The sequence below is a fragment of the Salmo trutta genome, chromosome 14 (genome assembly GCF_901001165.1).
Source record: "Salmo trutta chromosome 14, fSalTru1.1, whole genome shotgun sequence".
NCBI lineage: Eukaryota > Metazoa > Chordata > Actinopteri > Salmoniformes > Salmonidae > Salmo > Salmo trutta.
The window spans coordinates 33,389,791-33,411,216 of NC_042970.1; the positions used below are offsets into that span (position 1 = coordinate 33,389,791).

General features: G+C 44.0%; 1 protein-coding gene across 2 annotated transcripts in view; it reads right to left on the bottom strand.

Annotated features, from left to right (window-relative positions):
• Nucleotides 1–21,426, bottom strand: part of LOC115207876 (guanine nucleotide-binding protein G(i) subunit alpha-2) — a 107,063-nt gene that overhangs the window by 18,279 nt on the left and 67,358 nt on the right. For both annotated transcript variants that reach the window (XM_029775407.1, XM_029775408.1), the window contains exon 2: nt 1,229–1,271. In XM_029775407.1, the coding sequence (XP_029631267.1) occupies nt 1,229–1,271 (43 nt within the window). The remainder of the gene's footprint in view (nt 1–1,228; nt 1,272–21,426) is intronic.

The window sequence follows — 21,426 nt, forward strand, 5'->3', positions numbered from 1 at the left end:
ATGTTCAATTTATCAAAACATTTAATTCCCAAAAACATAATTTGATGTCATGCAGAGACAGACATTTTCCAAGAACTGGATGATATTGCAAATTAATAATTGTAATAGTCAAGGAGAACCACGGCAGATTTATATCCTGAAATCATATTATAATTATATCCTAAAATGTTTAAATTCCGAGTAAATCTTGAAGACTTTTCCTTGTAAGTGGAGCCCTGAAGTTATTTAAACATAACTCAACTACAATCATTCTCAAGTCAAAATAAGGTACTTTCTAAGGGGCAATGTAGAAAGAGATTTCATCAGGACTGTTTTAACAAAGTGTTTACACATCTGTTACAACACTTGGTGTGTGTGTCGAGTGAAGAGTGTGACTATGTATATAAAGGATCATTGTGTGTGCTTGCATGGATCTGTTTGCATGTGTGGGGAGAGTAGGTGTGCGCGCTTCGGTATTCCAGGCAGTATGTGTTCATGAATGTCCGTGAGAAGAATTGAGGGTTAAAGTGTGTGTTCACTTGTGAGATTGTGGCACTATACAGTGACCCCAGAGCTGCTCCAGTAGAAACCTGCATGGGTCAAGGACAGGTGAAGGGGGTTTTATAATACACCCAGCCAGTTTGGCATGATAACAAACATCAAAGTAGTGATGTGCTACAGAACATACAGGTCCAGATCTGCTACCAGGCTATTAACCAGTATCCTCTCTATACGTTCTAAATGATCCAGCCTGTCTAATAGGGAGCATCCTGTAAAGCGTAGACTTAAGCCAACTGCATACTCTACTGTCTGCTTGGAATATCAGTTAGCAGGGAGTTAATGCCTTAATAATTGTGAGAAAAACTCAGTCCATAGGTATTTATCTGCTGATGTGCGGGGGAAGATGCAGCTGCGTGCCTGCGTGTGTGTGTGTACGTACACAGTTGTTCATTATGGGGAGACCTCTAACCCATACGAATGTAACAGCTGAGAAAGAAACATGCTTCAGACTGTAGGTATAGGAAGTAGTATGTTCTGTATAGATTATAGCATGAGGGCATGGACTCTGGGAGAAAGATACATAGAGAATTCCAGGAACCTAGTTTAAGAATGTACTGTCCCGGTCTGCTTGTTGATAATGACAGAGTCTGGTTACGATATTGGGATAATTGCTCATGCTTGACGGGAACAGCAGCAAAACAACTAAAACAATGAGGAGTCAGGAAGCCAGGCAGGCAGCTCTACTTACTTCATCTGTTTCACAATAGTGCTCTTCCCTGACTCTCCAGCACCTGCACACAGAACAAAAAAAAGGCAGGGGTTAAAAATATGCTCCCATTAGTGGAGAAATGTAAACAGGCAGCCAAGTGAAGCCACGTCACATCTGGACTCCTGAGTACCCCACCATCCTTCCTCCTCATCAGGTCTCAACATTGCAATTGATCTCTCCCTCTTCCTTTCGCCGAGTGAATCTGCCTGCCAAGCTCTCCCTTTCAAGTTGCAGCTTAACAGGCATGTCAATCTACAGTAGTGTATACAGAGTATAAACGGTAGTGTCGCTTTGCTCCAAGTAGTGATGGGGAAGAAAATCAATAGTTACATGTCGCAATATTATTTTTGGATGGCATTATAACTCATTTTAACTCGAAACTGAGTCAAATGGATGGCATGACTCAAAGTTTCAATTTGTAAAAAATAAAATAAAAAGACAAAAGTTTGGACAAACCTACTCATTCAAGGTAATTATTTTTATTTAGACTATTTTCTACATTGAAGAATAATGGAAGATATCAAAACTATGAAATGACATATGGAATCATGTGGTAATCAAAAAAGTAACCAAAAAGTTGCCACCCTTTGCCTTGATGACAGCTTTGCGCACTCTTGGTATTCTCTCCACCAGCTTTATCACCTGGAATGCATGTGACAATGTGTGCCTTGTTAAAAGTCCATGTGGAATTTCTTTCCTTCTTAATGTGTTTGAGCCAATCAGTTGTGCTATACAGAAGATAGCCCTATTTGATAGAAGACCAAGTCCATATTATGGCAAGAACAGCTCAAATAAACAAAGAGAACCACAGTCCATCATTAAAGACATGAAGGTCAGTCAATATGGAACATTTCAAGAAGGGTGCTTGGCTGGTGACACTGATTTATATAGAATTCAAAGCACACTTAACCAGCATGGCTACCACAGCATTATGCAGCGTTACACCATCCCATCTGGTTTGCGCTTAGTGGGACTATCATTTGTTTTTCAACAGGACAATGACCCAACACACCTCCAGGCTGTTTAAGGGCTATTTGACCAAGGAGAGTGATGGAGTGCTGCATCAGATGACCTGGCCTCAACCCAATTGAGATTTTACATTTTTACATTTGTCATTTAGCAGACGCTCTTATCCAGAGCGACTTACAGTAGTGAATGCATACATTTTTTCATACATTTCATAAATTTTTCTCCGTACTGGTCCCCCGTGGGAAGACGGTTTGGGATGAGTTGGACTGCAGAATGACGGACAAGCAGCCAACAAGTGCTCAGCATATGTGGGAACTCCTTCAAGACTGTTGGAAAAGCATTCCTCATGAAGCTGGTTGAGAGAATGCCAAGAGTGTGAAAAGCTGTCATCAAGGCAAAAGGTGGCTACTTTGAAGAAACTAAAACATTTTGATTTGTTTAACACTTTTTGGGTACTACATGATTTCATACGTGTTATTTCATTGTTTTGATGTCTTCACTGTATGTGTGTGTGTACATGCGCACACACTAAAATATAAACCCAATAAGTAAATTGTTGGTCCCATGTTTCATGAGCTGAAATAAAATATCCCAGTAATGTTCCATACGCACAAAGCTTATTTCAGATTTTGTGCACAAATTTGTTTACATCCCTGTTAGTGAGCATATCTCCTTTGCCAAGATAATCCATCCACCTGACAAGTGTGGAATATCAAGAAGCTAATTAAACAGCATGAACATTACACAGGTGCACCTTGTGCTGAGACCATTGAAGTGGAATGGGACAACATTCCAGTCAACAGCCTGATCAACTTTATGCGAAAGAGATGTGTCATGCTGCATGAAGCAAATGGTGGTCTCACCAGATACGGACTGGTTTTCTGATCCATGCCCCTACCGTATTTTTTTAAAAGTTCTGTGACCAACAGATATCTGTATTCCCACTCATGTGAAATCTATCAATTAAGGCCTTATTTATTTCAATTAACTGATTTCCTTATATGAACTGTAACTCAGTAAAATCTAAGAAATTGTTGCATGTTATGTTTATATACTGAAAAATATCATTTTTATTTTGCTAGCTAGTGCTAGTCGTCTGTACCTGTGCCAAAACGCTGGTATTTTTCCTATAGCTTGTTCTTCATATTCTTAAAAAAAATAGGTGCGCCAAAATGTTTTCAGCACTTTTAAAATACATGAGTGATCAAAACTAAACTTTTTTCATGCTCTCGTCTCTCTGTAGCAGACATAGTGATCATTATGTTTGAACACCAAACCTGAAACAAAATCGCAGTATCAACTCACAATACATATAGAATCGTGAGAGTCGCAAAACACATCGGCACCTAAGTATTATGATATCGTATCGTCAGGCCCCCTCTCCACTCAGTGAGTGAGCCCCTCATTCATAGGGTTTCATAGAGTTTCATAACTCCTGTGCCAACAGCACTTCCTGTGTCTAAACTTCAGAGGTACGCTTTCATGACGTAACCCTCCCTCTCCACAGCCGCTGAGGCAAGGCACTTTATCATCATTAGCCTTGAGTGAAAACGTCTGAGTGCTTTCACAAACAGGATATTCCTGTTCTTATCGACTCTCATATTTATTTTTGCAGTCCGGCCGGTGGTGAGGTGAGCTCATCTGCCACAGATCTCTCTCTGTCTTGGAGCACTGGCGTGAGCTACACTACATGTGCAAAAGTATTTGGACACCTTACTCGAACATCTCATTCCAAAATCATGGGCATTAATATGGAGTTGGTCCCCTCTTTGCTGCTATAAACAGCCTGCACTCTTCTGGGAAGGCATCCCACTAGATGTTGGAACATTGAATGGAAGCAAGTCCCCGCAGCAGCCACAAAAATCATTAGTGAGGTTGGACACTGATGTTGGGCAATTTGGCCTGGCTCGCAGTCGGTGTTCCAATTCCTCCCAAAGGTATTCAATGGGGTTGAGGTCAGGGCTCTGTGCAGGCTAGTCAGGTTTTTCCACACCGATCTCAACAAACAATTTCTGTATGGATCTCGCTTTGTGCACAGGGGCATTGTCATGCTGAAACAGGAAAAGGCCTTCCCCAAACTGTTGCCAGAGTTGAAATCACAGAACTGTATACAATGTCATTGTATGCTGTAGCATTAAGATTTCCCTTCACTGGAACTAAGGGGCCTAGCCCGAACCATGAAAAACAGCCCCAGACCATTAATCCTCATCCACCAAATTTTACAGTTGGCACTATGCATTCAGGCAGGTAGCGTTCTCCTGGCATCCTCCAAACCCAGATTCTTCCGTGGGACTGCCAGATGGTGTATAGTGATTCATCACTCCAGAGAATGTGTTTCCACCGCTCCAGAGTCCACATGAACACATTCTCACGTCGAAATGGCGCACGCAGACTTGAGTTTATTTTGCATGTACACACGGTTTATACATGAGGCCCAAGGGGTAGAAAGGAAGAGGAGATGCATTTTACTGGCAGCTGCCAACCTACTGCCTTCATGCTATGTGACTTGTGACTGGAGAGGAGGAGAGGGCGGGCCGTTCAGGAGTGGTTGTGTGGCCAGCCCTGCCTCCATCATACATCACGTAGCCTTAAGCAAGACTTAGTTCAGACGCCACAGGAAACGCATTAGGCTATTTTCCACCGTAATGTAGTTGGCTGTCTGGACAAGCTGGCAGGAAGAGAACAGTAGCACTGAGTTAACTGGTCACACAGCGCACGTAAATGATCCACAAACAGCAACCATATTCTTCCACCTACAATATGAGCCACTGACTTTCTACGTTCCATCACAACAGTGATGTGAATACAGAACAGCAAATTACAGACCGGTTTTAAATGGAGAGTTTCAGACTAACTGGCCAATCTAGGAGCCATGCTCTACTCCATTTCTCATTCTTAGAGGCCACTCTCAGCATACCACAGTGAGCAAATCACCCTGCAATGAAGCATTCACTCATCTGCCCCAGTATGTGGGCTGAATTGATGAGCTCAAATAAAGAAAAGGGAGGAGAAGAGGAGATGCATCTCAGACTCCAAGTGTTGAGCGAGAGGGAACTCAGAAGGAAGTGACTCAGACACAGTGGAAAGCGCGCGTGTGTGTGTGTGTGTGTGTGTGTGTGTGTGTGTGTGTATGTGTGTGTATGTACCCTTGAGCATCTGTGAGTGGGTGTGTGCGCATGCACTGTTTACGGATTCATATTTGCTCAAGTGCATGATGGGGTTGAAGCAACACATTATGAAGAAATGAAATGAGATGTGTGAGCCTATGTTCTGTTTGCCTGACGACTCAAACGGAATTCTTCCTCTGCTCTAGGTTGGCTACATACTGTAGGACACTTCAGACTGCCATCGGTGAAGTCCTTTGTGGTTACGTCTAGATGATGTGTGCTGTACAAAAGTCAATCAGCGATTGGATCATCTCTAACCAATAAGAGTACCAAAGCACCACTTTACCCACTTTTCAAAACGCTGCTGTACCCATGTATGTTCTGGCACAAACCTTCTGTTTCTTGGACCAATCAGAACGGTTAGAATGTGTTTGCGTTCTAGAAATCGTCAGGGAGGTACTGAGATCAACAGATTTCAATGTTGATTTTCCTATAGCAGGGTTCCCGAAAACATTTTTGTGATTTACATTTTGCAAATATGTTCCAAAGTATTCCCACATATAACAGAGAGATATAATGTATAATATACAACATGTAAGCATGGTTTGAAATTACTTTCAGACAAATATTATATTTGTTTGGGCTTCGAAGTCAATTTGCTCCGTCATCCTGACCATCCGCTCAAGAAACAAAATCGTCCAGCGGCTGAATCTAGTTGATGATCCCTGTCCTACAGGATATTCTTCCTAGTATACAGAGGAGATAGAGAGAAGGCCACCAGAGCCCCTACAGAGAGTGCTACAGATACAGGTATATACAGTTGAAGATGGAAGTTTACATACACCTTAGCCAAATACATTTAAACTCAGTTTCACAATTCCTGAGATTTAATCAGAGTAAAAATTCCATGTCTTAGGTCAGTTAGGATCACCACTTTATTTTAAGAATGTGAAATGTCAGAATAATGGAAGAGAGAATGATTTATTTCAGCTTTTATTTCTTTCATCACATTCCCAGTGGGTCAGAAGTTTATATACACTCAATTAGTATTTGGTAGCAGTGCCTTTAAATTCTTTAACTTGGGTGAAACGTTTTGGGGAGCCTTCCACAAGCTTCCCACAATAAGTTTGGTGAATTTTGGCTCATTCCTCCTGACAGAGCTCATGGAACTTAGTCAGGTTTGTAGGCCTCCTTGCTCGCACAAGCTTTTTCAGTTCAGCCTACACATTTTCTATGGAATTGAGGTTAGGGCTTTGTGATGGCCACTCCAATACCTTGACTTAGTTGTCCTTAAGACATTTTGCCATAATTTCGGAAGTATGCTTGGGATCATGGTCCATTTGGAAGACCCATTTGTGACCAAGCTTTAACTTCCTGACTGATGTCTTGAGATGTTGCTTCAATATATCCACATAATTTTCCTCCCTCATGATGCCATCTATTTTGTGAAGTGCACCAGTCCCTCCTGCAGTTCCGGAGACACCTGAAACCCCACCTCTTTAAGGAATACCTGGGATAGGATAAAGTAATCCTTCTAACCCCCCCCCCCCCCCTTTAAAAGATTTAGATGCACTATTGTAAAGTGGTTGTTCTACTGGATATTATAGGTGAATGCACCAATTTGTAAGTCGCTCTGGATAAGAGCGTCTGCTAAATGACTTAAATGTAAATGCAAATGCAAATGCAAAGCACCCCCACAACAGGATGCTGCCACCCCCGTGCTTCACGGTTGGGATGGTGTTCTTCGGCTTGCAAGCCTCCCCCCTTTTCTTCCAAACAACTTTTTTATGGCAGTTTTGGAGCAGTGGCTTCTTCCTTGCTGAGCAGCCTTTCAAGTGATGTCGATATAGGACTCGTTTTACTGTGGATATAGATATTTTTGTACCCGTTTCCTCCAGCATCTTCACAAGGTCCTTTGCTGTTGTTCTGGGATTGATTTGCACTTTTCGCACCAAAGTGCATTCATCTCTAGGAGAGAGAACGCATCTCCTTCCTGAGCAGTATGACGGCTGCGTGGCCCCATGGTGTTTATACTTGCGCACTATTGTTTGTACAGATGAACGTGGTAACTTCAGGTGTTTGGAAATTGCTCCCAAGGATGAACCAGACTTGTGGAGGTCTACAATTTCTTTTCTGAGGTCTTGGCTGATTTCTTTTGATTTTCCCATGATGTCAAGCAAAGATGCAGTGAGTTTGAAGGTTTTCCTTGAAATAAATCCACAGGTGCACCTCCAATTGACTCAAATGATGTCAATTAGCCTATCAGAAGCTTCTAAAGCCATGACATCATGTTCTGGAATTTTCCGAGCTGTTTAAAGGCACAGTCAACTTAGTGTATTTAAACTTCTGACCCACTGGAATTGTGATACAATGAGTTATAAGTGAAATAATCTGTCTGTAAACAATTGTTGGGAAAATTACCCTATCTCCTAACCGACTTGCCAATACTATAGTTTGTTAACAAGACATTTTTGGAGTAGTTGTAAAACGAGTTAATGACTCCAACCTACGTGTATGTAAACTTCTGACTTCAACTGTATGTCCAGTGACTACATAGAGCCAAGCTGCAAATACACTCCCAGAGAGTTCATAGAGCTGTTAGCACAATGGCGTGATGTGACTGAAGTCTACTGTAGGCCTCTCTCTCACCACATACACTGGATCACCCCCTCTTTCTTTCTCTCACGCCGTCAATAGACATTTGGAGTTTGTCCAGTGAAGCTGAGGACATTACGAGATGTAACGACAGGAAGAGTACAACACTGAGGTTTATGGCAACAAGAGAGAAGATATTAACTGTACACACACTTATCTCCTCTAGACGGATACCTCGAGTGTGTGTTAGACTGCACTCTAAAAAGCTGTGCCTTCTAGCTATTATTTTACCCCTGAGATATGTGAAGGTTACTTTGAAAAGCAATACAATGCATCCCCATAAAGAGCACTACTCTCCAACACTGTGCAGAAACAATCAACGTTTATGCTGCCTTACTTGTTTAGATGGAAAAACAGCCAAATTGCCTATGAATGACCAGTTAACCACAATGTAAACTGACTCACTGGTGAAGCTTGAGGTACTTCCCACACACACACACACACACACACACACACACACACACGTGTTATCATACTGCACTGCTGCTGAGCCATTCTCCTGCATTAATAAATGCACCCTCAGTCAGCGCGCGCACACACACACACACGTGTTATCATACTGCACTGCTGCTGAGCCATTCTCCTGCATTAATAAATGCACCCTCAGTCAGCGCACACACACACACACACACACACACAGTACAAACCAGCAATGCACTGGAGAGCTTTAATATTCCATGTACCTGCCAACCTGCAAAATACCACTATGATGTTCACAGCACACATTTGCATGCCCTCTTGCAGTACAGTCATACACAAGCATGTGTGCAAGCACATGCACATAAATGCAAGCATACATGAGACTAGTGCAAACACGTATACAGACACACTTGACCAAAGCCATTCAGACTACAAGTGGAGCCACGTAAACGTATGAAAGCCTGGTGCCATTTGCTTTTTCAACTAGAAGAGGTCTTTTTGAATTCCGTAAAGTCAGTGTGGAATAGGTGGAAAAATGATTGTTGTCTATCAACAATGACAAGCCACCGGGGTCTGAATCTGGACGCCAAACCCCTGTGGCTTGTTATTGTTTACAGACAACAATCATTTTTCCACCTCTTCCACACTGACTTTACGGAATTCAAAGCTCTCCGTACCTTGGCAGCAGCTAATGGGGATCCCTAATAAATACCCCCCCCCCAAAAAAACTATTAAAATGCTGCCCCAGGCTTCTATCAGCACGGACTCTCATAGCTTCTCTCGCCCTCCCCCTCCAGCTGGAGGAAGGCCAGGGTCAGCCCCAATAGGGACTACTCTCTAACGAAACAAACAGCCTTAATCACATTCTGACTATAATCACGTTTACTTATTCACTTTCACTCTACAAGGAGAAAATAATCTGAGCCCAGGTCCTGATGGTCTCTTTCAACACATCAGCCTTTGAATAAAAGCAGTAATATGGTGGCTGGCTGGTTGTTGAGCAGATGAAAGCTGTGCAGAGGGAAGTTATTACGAGGAGACTGATTTAGACTTCCTGCCTTATAGCGTGACTCAGATTGGAGGATGAGTGTATGAGTGGATATAGGGCCACTGAGAGGATATAGGGCCACTGAGAGGATGAGTATGGATATAGGGCCACTGAGAGGATGAGTATGGATATAGGGGCATGGAGAGGATGAGTATGGATATAGGGCCCTTGAGAGGATGAGTATGGATATAGGGCCATGGAGAGGATGAGTATGGATATAGGGCCATGGAGAGGATGAGTGGATGTAGGGCCATGGAGAGGATGAGTGGATGTAGGGCCATGGAGAGGATGAGTGGATGTAGGGCCATTGAGAGGATGAGTGGATATAGGGCCATGGAGAGGATGAGTATGGATATAGGGCCATGGAGAGGATGAGTGGATGTAGGGCCATTGAGAGGATGAGTATGGATATAGGGCCATGGAGAGGATGAGTGGATGTAGGGCCATTGAGAGGATGAGTATGGATATTGGGCCATTGAGAGGATGAGTATGGATATAGGGCCATGGAGAGGATGAGTATGGATATAGGGCCATGGAGAGGATGAGTGGATGTAGGGCGATTGAGAGGATGAGTGGATGTAGGGTCATTGAGAGGATGAGTGGATATAGGGCCATCGAGAGCGTCCCTCTACTGTAATAAAAGCATGATGACAGCGGCACGGGGAGACAGCGGTTGTTCTCTGTAGGTTTCTGTAACACTGATCCTGTTGCTCCACACACTGTCCCTCCCCCTCATATCTGTGGCTAATGCTGCCTTACTACAGCATTTCTCTATGGACAAGCAGAGCCCTACAGTGACAGCCTGGACACACACACACACACACACACACCAGGGTTTCAGTTAGCTGGTAATCAACGGTTTTCGGCTGATAAAATAGATAAAAAGCCGATAAATTGTAGAAGGCCAAATTGTCCGGGGCTGCCCTGCTGCTGAGGAGAGAGAGAGAAAGCGAGAGTTGCCTTGGCCTAGGCTACTGTTGATTGTGAAGATGGAGGCCTTTTTTATTTCAAGTAAAACGAAAAGTGAAAAGCCTACCAGGCAGGGCACCAGACTGCGACCATTTAGTCACCTTAGTCACCCTTTGACTTGGCTGTGAGAGTAAAAAGAATGTATACGGTTACGTCGGTCCTGGCTACACATTCATTCACCTCGCTAAAAACTTCCTATTGGCCTTCCGAGTGGCGCAGCGGTCGAAGGCACTGTATCCCAGTGCTAGAGGCGTCACTACAGATCCGGGTTCGATCCGGGACTGTGTCGCAGCCGGCCGCGACCGGGAGACCATGAGGAGGCACACAATTGGCCCAGCATCATCCGGGTTAGGGGAGGGTTTGGCCGGCAGGGATGTCCTATTCTCATCACGCTCTAGCGACTCCTTGTGGCGGCCGGGCGCATGCACGTTGACTTCAGTCGCCAGCTGTACAGCGTTTCCTCCGACACATTGGTGCGGGTGGCTTCCGGGTTACACGAGTAGTGTGTCAAGAAGGAATACGGCTTGGCGGGGTCGTGTTTCAGAGGACGCACGGCTCTTGACCTTCGCCTCTCCCGAGTCTATACAGGAGTTGCAGCGATGAGACAAGACTAACTACCAATGGAATATCACGAAATTGGGGAGAAAAAAGGGGTTAAAAGTACCCCCCAAAAAAGTCCTATTTTATTAAAAGGCTAAAACCATGATTTGGTCAAACAAAGTACTTTATCCTCATAAATCCTGTAATTGAAGTGTCTGCCAGTCCCTGTTTCGCTAGGGTCTGCTGCTGTGTCGAGCGAGCCACACGCTCTCCATTACCGGGGGGGAAAAATGCTCCGGAAGATTTTAAAATCCAATTGCTGGGAAAACACAGCTATCCTGTTGTCACAGATAGAAAGCTGAGAACATCCTCGCTCTGTGGGGATACTGTTTATTTATCAACGGCTCGCAGTCTCTGGACTTGAACACCATTGAAAACCTGTGGTTTGATTTGAAGTGGGCAGTTGATAAACACAGATGAAGGATATCAAGGATCTGGAAAGATTCTGTATAGAGGAATGGTCTAAGATCCCTCCCAATGTGTTCTTCAACCTCCTAAAACATATTAGAAAAATGCTCAGTGTCGTTATCCTCGCAGGGGGAGGGTGCTGGAGTATTGAAAACATGTTGACCTCCATCTTTGAGGATTTGTTTTTATTACTTGTTAAACAAAATCAGAGAAATGTAAATTATTATAAAATACCCTTTTCCCTTTTTTGTGTGCATACAATATAGCTCAGTACTTATTTTATAGTCTTATTTGATTATCAAGGGTGCCAATAATGTACCTGACTGTATATGAAATGGGCAGACAGTGGGATCACGCTGCACTTCAGGATAAAAGTACTTTGTTTGACCAAAATCACAGTTTAAGCCCTTTTTTTCCTCCCCAATTTCGTGATATCCAATTGGTAGTTAGTCTTGTCTCATCGCTGAAACTCCTGTACGGACTCAGGAGAGGCGAAAGTCGAGAGCCATGCGTCCTCCGAAACACGACCCCGCCAAGCCGCACTCCTTGACACACTGCTCGCTTAACCCGGAAGCCAGCCGCACCAATGTGACAGAGGAAACACTGTACAGTTATTCCAGGAGATTCCAGGTATATGAGGAAAATAAATACTGCCCGCTGCCAAGCAACCACTCAAGGAGGAGATAGCTGTGGTCGCATCCATTGACTAAAGCTGAGTAGGGAGGGCATTTTCCAAAAAGCGCGAAAGAGGGAAAAAGAGGGGGCAAGGGAAAAGGGCCAGCTCAGCTGAATGAGATTAGCGAGGATTTGAATGTCCATCACACTTACCTCACGTCCCCCTCATTGATTAAACAAAAAGGATTGAGAGGAGTATGCGTGGAGAGGAGTATGCGTGGAGAGGAGTATGCGTGGAGAGGAGTATGCGTGGAGAGGAGTATGTGTGGAGAGGAGTATGTGTGTGTGTGTGTAAGGGGAGGTCATTTGTCTGATGCGGGCAGAAGGGGGGGAGGATCTCCTTTACTCCAGTGGGCACCCTGGCACAGGCTCCTCTAAGTTGTTTGTGCTCCCTGCCTCTGCTCCAGTCCTCCCTCTCCTCCCCTGCCGAGACCCAGGAAATTGCCTCATTATCAAATCAGGCCCAGTGTGGACTCGCAGTGGAGGAGAGGGAGGACTGGAGCAGAGGATGTGCCAGGGGTGGCTGTGCCAGAGGTGGCTGTGCCAGGGGTGGCTGTGCCAGGGTGCCCACGCCAGGGTGCCCACTGGAGTAAATGAGACCCAGCTGCAGCAGCACAGAGCCAGGTCTATGAAGGGTAGAGTGAAAACAACACGGAGCACAGATCATCACAGAGCCAGGTCTATGAAGGGTAGAGTGAAAACAACACGGAGCACTGAGATTATCACAGCAGCCAGGTCTATGAAGGGTAGAGTGAAAACAACACGGAGCACTGAGATTATCACAGAGCCAGGTCTATGAAGGGTAGAGTGAAAACAACACGGAGCACTGAGATTATCACAGAGCCAGGTCTATGAAGGGTAGAGTGAAAACACGGAGCACTGAGATTATCACAGAGCCAGGGAGAGCGGCAGCTCACTAATGCAGTTTGAAGGAGTTGTGGAGCTGTTCCAGAGAACATGGGTACAATACAGACGCAATAACACACCCACCACACAGCAACAGACAAAGAAACAAAAACAGACAAGCTCACACGCACACTTAACTCACCTGTCCTGGTGGGCAAATCAATATTGTATCTTTCGCAAAAAACACGTGGGACTCCATGTCTCAGGAGAGGAACCAGAACTGGCCGTACAAAGGAGCTGTTTATGTTGTGAGGAGCACACAGGTCCCCTCTGAGCACCCGGCCCACAGAGCTACAACACTAATAGCATAAGGGGAGAAACTATTGATCCCGGAGGTAGAGGAAGACATAAAAAACAAATCTCTATATTTGACCCAAGGGAGGGAGCAGGCTCTCGTTAATTAAAATGCATACACTGGGTGGTTAGGGAGAGGCTGTGGCATTATTATAGGCCTACGTGGGACTTATTGATTCATGCTCTGTGCTTCATTAGGGCTCTGAGGAGCCTGCATAACAGTAATTGGCCGTGGACCGAAAAAACAGCCGGGCTGATGAGGGCTCAGGTCTTGGTAAATGAGGATGATATTATAAGAGCAACTGTAGCTAGAGTATAAGACAAGAAAAACACGGCCACTTGTGTTGCCATCCTGTGGTTCACTACTGTTAACAGGTTGCCGGTATTGCCAAGTGACTGCCGGTATTGCCAAGTGACTGCCGGTATTGGTAACAGCCAGATGCTGTCATCCAGCGTTGGATTCATTTCAGAACGTCCATATCCACAAGGTTCCTAACAATAGGTAATTGCTAAGAGTTTTAATAATAGAAGGCAGTGATCTATTCAACAGTACTTCAATTGAAAAATGGTATGGTTGAGAGGGATGAGGCAAAAGGTACGGCAAGAGTCCGGCAGCACAACAGATTGGCAAACGTACTGCAAATTGAGAAATCATGTGATTAATCTAAATAAAAAAGAACAAACTATACTATGAAACAAAAATAAATTATATTAAAAAAATTATAGTAAAAGCTTTGGAGCACCTTAAATGAAATTTTGGGCGAAAGGGCAAACTCAGCTCCATCATTCATTGAATCAGATGGCTCATTCATCGCAAAACCCAATGATATTGCCAATTACTTGAATTATTTTTTAAATTGGCAAACGCTGAAAATACACATCCAAGTATAAAATTGACCAAATGATGAAAGACTTGAATTCCGTAAAGTGAGTGTGGAAGTGATGTACTGTTTAATCTTTTGTCATATATTTAATGTAAGTGCCTTAATGTGTTTGGACCCCAGAAAGAGCAGCTGAATGAGGATCCCTAATGAATACAAATCAATTCACAGGTTTGTTGAAGCAAGGAATAATAGCAGTGGTGTCGTTTCAAGGCCAGTCGTTCCAAGGAGACACCGTCTGTCCTGCTTGTCTGTTCCGTCTAGTGAACTTATCAGGCGCTAACACAGACAAATGGTTCTGAGGAAAAGGATTATATCGACGCTGACCTTCCCCAAGCTCTAAGCAGTGTTTTTCAAAGACTTTGTATACAGCACCTGCATGTACTACTACAGCTGTTGATTTGACTATTTCACCTTCATTTAACCAGGTAGGCCAGTTGAGAACAAGTTCTCATTTACAACTGCGACTTGGCCAAGATAAAGCAAAGCGACACAAACAACAGAGTTACAGATGGAATAAATAAACATACTGACAATAACACAATAGAAAAAAATTGTCTATGTACAGTGTGTGCAAATGAGTTAAGGGAGGTAAGGCAATAGACTAGGGTGGCGAAATAATTACAATTTAAACACTGGAGTAATAGATGTGCAGAAGATGAATGTGCAAGTAGAGATACTGGGGTGCAAAGCGAGGGCCAGCCAATGAGAGCATGCAGGTCGCAGTGGTGGGTAGTATATGGGGCTTTGGTGACAAAACGGATGGCACTGTGACAGACTGCATCCAATTTGCTGAGTAGAGTGTTGGAGGCTATTTTGGAAATGACATCGCCGAAGTCAAGGATCGGCAGGATAGTCAGTTTTACGAGGGTGTTTGGCAGCATAAGTGAAGGATGGTTTGTTGCGAAATAGGAAGCCGATTCTAGATTTAATTTTGGACTGGAGATGATTATTGTGAGTCTGGAAGGAGAGTTTACAGTCTAACCAGACACCTAGGTATTTGTAGTTATCCACATATTCTAAGTCAGAACCGTCCAGAACTGTCCAGAGTAGTGATGCTGGACGGGTGAGCAGGTGCGAACAGCGATCGGTTGAAGAGCATGCATTTAGTTATACTAACATTTAAGAACAGTTGGAGGCCATGGAAGGAGAGCTGTTTATCATTGAAGCTCGTCTGGAGGTTAGTTAACAGTGTCCAAAGAAGGGCCAGAAGTATACAGAATGGTGTCGTCTGCGTAGAGGTGGATTATAGAATCACCAGCAGCAAGAGCGACATCATTGATGTATACAAAGAAAAATAGTCGGCCCGAGAATTGAACCCTGTTGCACCCCCATAGAGACTGCCAGAGAGGTCCGGACAACGGGCCCTCCGATTTGACACACTGAACTCTATCTGAGAAGTAGTTGGTGAACCAGGCGAGGCAGTCATTTGAGAAACCAAGGCGGTTGAGTCTGCCGATAAGAATGTGGTGATTGACAGAGTCGAAAGCCTTGGCCAGGTTGATGAATACAGCCGCACAGTATTGTCTCTTATCGATGGCGGTTATGATATCGTTTAAGACCTTGAGCGTGGCTGAGGTGCACCCAGCGAGACAGTGATTGAGTTGTTCAGATCTTTCAGGAAAGGTGGATGTTTTGGGGTCATAGAAAGTCTACCTAAAATAGACAGATTGCCCAGTAATGCCATTGATATAGCAGAGAGTTGGACAGATGGCTGTGATCTGAGTCAGCAGGAGAGGAGCTGATAAGTCATTAGTTGTCTGTACAGAACTCTGTAGCAAACTGAGTTGAACCCTCAATTGCCTCCTCACTTGGCACTGCTTGTGAATGAAGCCTTTTATACTAGGCTATGCCTGTGGGTGTATTAGCCTAGCATATCACCAGCACCCTGAATAATGCCTATATATGCCGGTTGGTGTGTTAGCGTGTAGCTAGTTCTGCTGCATGATTAGAGGGTGGTGACAATCGGAGCTGAACACCTCCACATCTCCTTCACTACCCCTGTACTGTGACTAGTCGCATTCATTACCACTAATACAGCTCTCTGGCCTCTGTCTGTTGTTTATTGTGACACAGCACTATACTCCATATGAATAGGTTGTGTGGTGTTAAATGTGTTTTTTTTGCATATACCAGTCCCCGAGACACCAATGGAGAGTGGGGGTGACGGCCAGGGATTAACCCTTATTGACAGCGACCCTGCAGCAATTAGGGTCAAGTGCCTTGCTCAAGGGCAAATTGACAGATTTTTCACCTAGTCTGCCTTTCAGTTACTCGCTTTAACCGCTAGGCTACCTTCCAGATTTGCTGAAACAAAGAATAATGGCAGTGTTGTACGGTAGTTTCAAGGCCAGTCGTGCCAAGAAGACACTGTCTGTCCTGCTTGTCTGTTCAGTCTAGTAAACTTATCAGGAGCTAACACAGACAAATGGTTCTCAAGTATTGTATCGATGCTGACCTTCCTCAAGCTCTATTTTTTACCTTTAACTAGGCAAGTCAGTTAAGAACACATTTTTATTTACAATGACGCCTACACCGTCCAAAACCCGACGACGCTGGGTCAATTGTACGCCGCCCTATGGGACTCCCAATCACGGCCGGTTGTGATACAGCCTGGATTCGAACCAGGGCATCTGTAGTGATGCCTCCAGCACTGAGACGCAGTGCCTTAGACTGCTGCACCACTCGGCTCTAAGCAGTGTTTTTCAAAAGACTTTGTATACAGCACCTGCATGTACTACTACAGCCGTTTATCACATCCAACAATGTGTCTACCTGCCACCCTGTATATATGTAACCCGGAGCTTTGTGGTTGGTGCGGCCAGGCGTTCGGAGTTAAGTGGTGTACTTCCTCTTTGCCATAGCATCTCTTCCCCCTTTGTCCCACTTTGCCAAGAGGATTTATAGTTGTGCTTTATATCATCATCAACTGCTTTCTCTCATCTGTCCCCAACAGGGGGACGGATGCAGTTCCACTTGCCATCGTGTCGCCATCCTATATCCTCCAACAGTTAAATGATGCCATGGAGTATCTGTGCTTTCCATGGCAGGATGTTGGTGTTGGCTGTGTGTGTGTGTGTCTCCTGGTAGAACTGAGAGGGGGACAAAGGCAGCAGTGATGGGGCTCATGCTGGCACAGAGCACAGGGACACTACTGTGGATTGTCATTTAGACCCCTGCCACCTCACATCCCCTCAGTCACATCCCGACTGTCTTCATCTGGGATTATCAAAGCAACCTGGCCAAGTCACTCTGCATCACTCAGTGGCCGACACAGAGGTGGACAGAACATATAGAAGATGACAAGGTCTAAGTACCGTAGCAGTTAGTAATTTACAAGTCTTGAACATGGAGCTCAGTGAGATGACTTTGGGCCAGATTCCCAGACACAGATTAAGTCCTGGACTAAAAATAAAATGTTTTGGTTCTGGACTGGATTTAATCTATGTCTGGAAAAACCACTCTAGAAGTTAGAAGCAGCACTATAATCTAAATGTAACTGTATGCAGTACAAGCGCTCCCGCAGGTGTTGAATGTGATTGTGTCGGTCTTGATATAGATCTCCATTGTGAAGTTTTATTTTTTAATAATCAGTGGGATCACATGTATAAACAAAGAATAAATGAAAATACAAAACATGGATGAAATGGATTATTTACACATGCACTGTACTACTGAGAGAAAAAGAGTACAATACTTGGGGAACAGAGGCATTTCTTAATACTGATTTTAAATCAGGCTTTTCTGTGATCAGGATAAACAAGTTTTCAAAATTATCCAATATACTAAATACAAGCTGGATGTTTTGCTGCAGTCATACTGTTAGGTATAGGACACTTATACTGTATTTGTTTTCGCTACGGATGTGAGCAATATACAGTACCAGTCAAAAGTTGACACACCATTTTCTATTTTATACATTGTAGAATAAGAGTGAAGACATCAACTTTATGAAATAACATATGGAATCATGTAGTAACCCCCAAAAAATGTTAAACAAATCAAAATATATTTTATATTTGAGATTCTTCAAAGAAGCCACCCTTTGCACAGTCTTGACATTCTCTCAACCAGCTTCATGAGGAATGCTTTTCCAACAGTCTTGAAGGAGTTCCCACATATGCTGAGCACTGGTTGAGTGTTTTCCCTTCACTCCAACTGATCCCAAACCATCTCAATTGGGTTGAGGTTGTGTGATTGTGGAGGCCAGATCATCTGATGCAGTACTCCATCACCATCTCTCTTGGTCAAATAGCCCTTACGAAGCCTGGAGGTGTGTTGGGTCATTGTCCTGTTGAAAAACAAATGATCGTCCCACTCAACGCAAACCAGATGGGATGGCGTTTGCTGCAGAATGCTATGGTAGCCATGCTGGTTAAGTGTGCCTTGAATTCTAAATAAAATCACTGACAGTGTCACCAGCAAAGCACCCCCACACCTCCTCCTCCATGCTTCACAGTGGGAACCACACATGCGGAGATCATCCGTTCACCTACTGAGCATTTCACAAAGACACAGCAATCTCACATTTGGACTCAGACCAAAAGGACAGATTTCCACTGGTCTAATGTCCATTGATCGTGTTTCTTGGACCAAGCAAGTCTTTTCTTATTATTGGTGTCCTTTAGTAGTGGTTTCTTTGCAGCAATATGACCATGAAGGCCTGATTCACACAGTCTCCTTAAACTCTGAAGCACTTATTTGGGCTGCAATCGGAGGTGCAGTTAACTTTGATGAACTTATCCTCTGCAGCAGATGTAACTCTGGGTCTTCCTTTCCGATGGCAGTCCACATTAGAGACAGTTTCATCATAGCGCTTGATGGTTTTTGCGACTGCACTTGAAGAAACGCTCAAAGTTGACATTTTCCAGATTAAGACATGAGGGTCAGTCAAAGTAATGGTGGACTGTCGTTTCTCTTTGCTTATTTGAGCTGTTCTTGCCATAATATGGACTTGGTATTTTACTTTTACTTTCTTCTCCAACACTGTTTTTGCATTATTGAAACCAAATCGAACATGTTTCATTATTTAATTGAAACTAAATAGATGTTATTTATGTATTATATTAAGTTAAAATAAGTGTTCATTGCTCATTCAGTATTGTTGTAATTGTCATTATTAGAAATATATATATAAAAATCGTCCGATTAATCGCCATCAGCTTTTTTTGGTCCTCCAATAAATCGGTATCAGCGTTGAAAAATCATAAATCGGTCGACCGCTTCTATATACCACCCCTACCTTGTCACAACACATCTGATTGGCTGAAATGCATTAAGGAGGAAAAGGTGACCAGGTGACTACCTCATGAAGCTGGTTGAGAGAAGGCCAAGAGTGTGCAAAGCTGTCAAAGCGAAGGGTGGCTACTTTGAAGAATCTCAAATATATTTTGATTTGTTTAACCTTTTGTTACTACCTGATTCCATGTGTGTTCGCAGAGTTTTGATGTCTTCACTATTATACAATGTAAAAAATTAAGAAAAACCCTGGAATGAGTAGGTGTCCAAACTTTTGACTGGTACTGTACAAAGTTGGATTTCTGCATTCCACAACAGTCTTTCTACATGCCCAAACAGCTTGAGCCTAATTCTGTTGTAACTTGTAACCACATTACCCGAGTCATGTTTACTAGGCTGCCCCATCAGCAAACAGGAGCTAACCTTCTCAAACAGACAATGTATTGAACATATGAACTGCTCGTCTCTCTCCAGCGCATATTGTGGTATTGTGTAAATTATCGCGATGTGGGTTTTTCTCCTTACTACCCAGTCCTTTAAGACACTGCAATGGTTCTTCCAGTTACAATATTGACAAGATTTGTCTACTGTCTGACAGGACTACCCAGCTGAGCTGTGTGTTGTCTAGCTTATTGTAGTAGCAGTAGAGATTAGATCTCCAGGGCACAGAGACAGCGGAATGAAAAGGTAATAGTTTGTCAAAGAGGCTCTAGTTTGTCAAATAATTAGCACCACAAGCCAGGAAAGCTGGATGGAGGCTGTTATTCGATCTTCATATTTTGAGTAAGGACACGGCTGAAAACAGACTGGCGTATTCAGGGGCCGCGCGGTCGGGTCTTTCCTTTGAATCCCCCTATGGGATGAACGTTCCCTTTGGTCCTAAGATCCGTCTCAGAACTGGGGGTGAACGTCAGGTTCAGGTTGTAGATAAGCCAAGGATTCAGGTTGCTGGACCGAATCCCCGAGCTGACAAGGTAAAAATCTGTCGTTCTGCCCCCGAAGACGTGGATGTCGATTAAGGCAGCCAGCCGCACCTCTCTGATTCAGAGGGGTTGGGTTAAATACAGAAGACACATTTCAGTTGAAAACATTGTTGTACAACTGACTAGGTTTTTCCCTTTCCAAAGGCGATCACACATCCTTTGGTTTTCACATCAGAGTAATGAGATTAGATGTGGTGAATAACGCAATATCTGACCTGCAGTGTATACCTGACCCATGGAATACCTTCTATATTATTACATACAGTAGCTACTTTAGTCTGTCTACCTTCTCCCCCTCCTCTACTTTTACCATGTTCAGCATTAATGCCTCCAGTAGCTTACAGTCCTTCAGAGTCTGACCAGTTTTTTGTGTGTGTGTGTGTGTGTGTGTGTGTGTGTGTGTGTGTGTGTGTGTGTGTGTGTGTGTGTGTGTGTAAATTGTTAGACCTCCAGCGAGTGTGTGGATGCCTGGATGGCTGCTGAGGGTGAATATTCAGAAAACACAGCGCTTGGTGGTATAATATGACAGCAAAATAGAAAGGCCTGTATTCACCAGCCAGCACTTTAGAGGCACAATAAATGGGCCTCAAATGAGCCAAACAGCATTTAGTCCTCTCCTGCTTCCCTATATTGGGTATTGATTTAACACATCATTACCCTAGGGCTTTCTCTCCCCTTTTCCCTCCTCCCTCTGATCGTGCTTTGAAAAGCGCTGAGTTTGCAGGACAGCCTCCAGCTGCTGCTAGTGAAAGGAGAGCTTCCCTCTGCCTTCCAGCTAGCACTGCCAAACACACATGGCCCGAATGCAACAAAGTGGCTCATACTTCTCTTCCCTCTTTCTTGTTCCTATCTCCTCTGTTTCTTCCACACACACACTTCCTCTTTCTAGCCCAGGCTGCGTTCCTTGCTGCCCAGAGCAGACTTTGGTCTGAAGTCACTGGAGGCACACAGCAGCAGGTCTGTGAGGGAAACATTCTCTCCCTGCTTCCCTCCCCTGGTTCAGTTCCTTCCCAAGGCTGCAGGG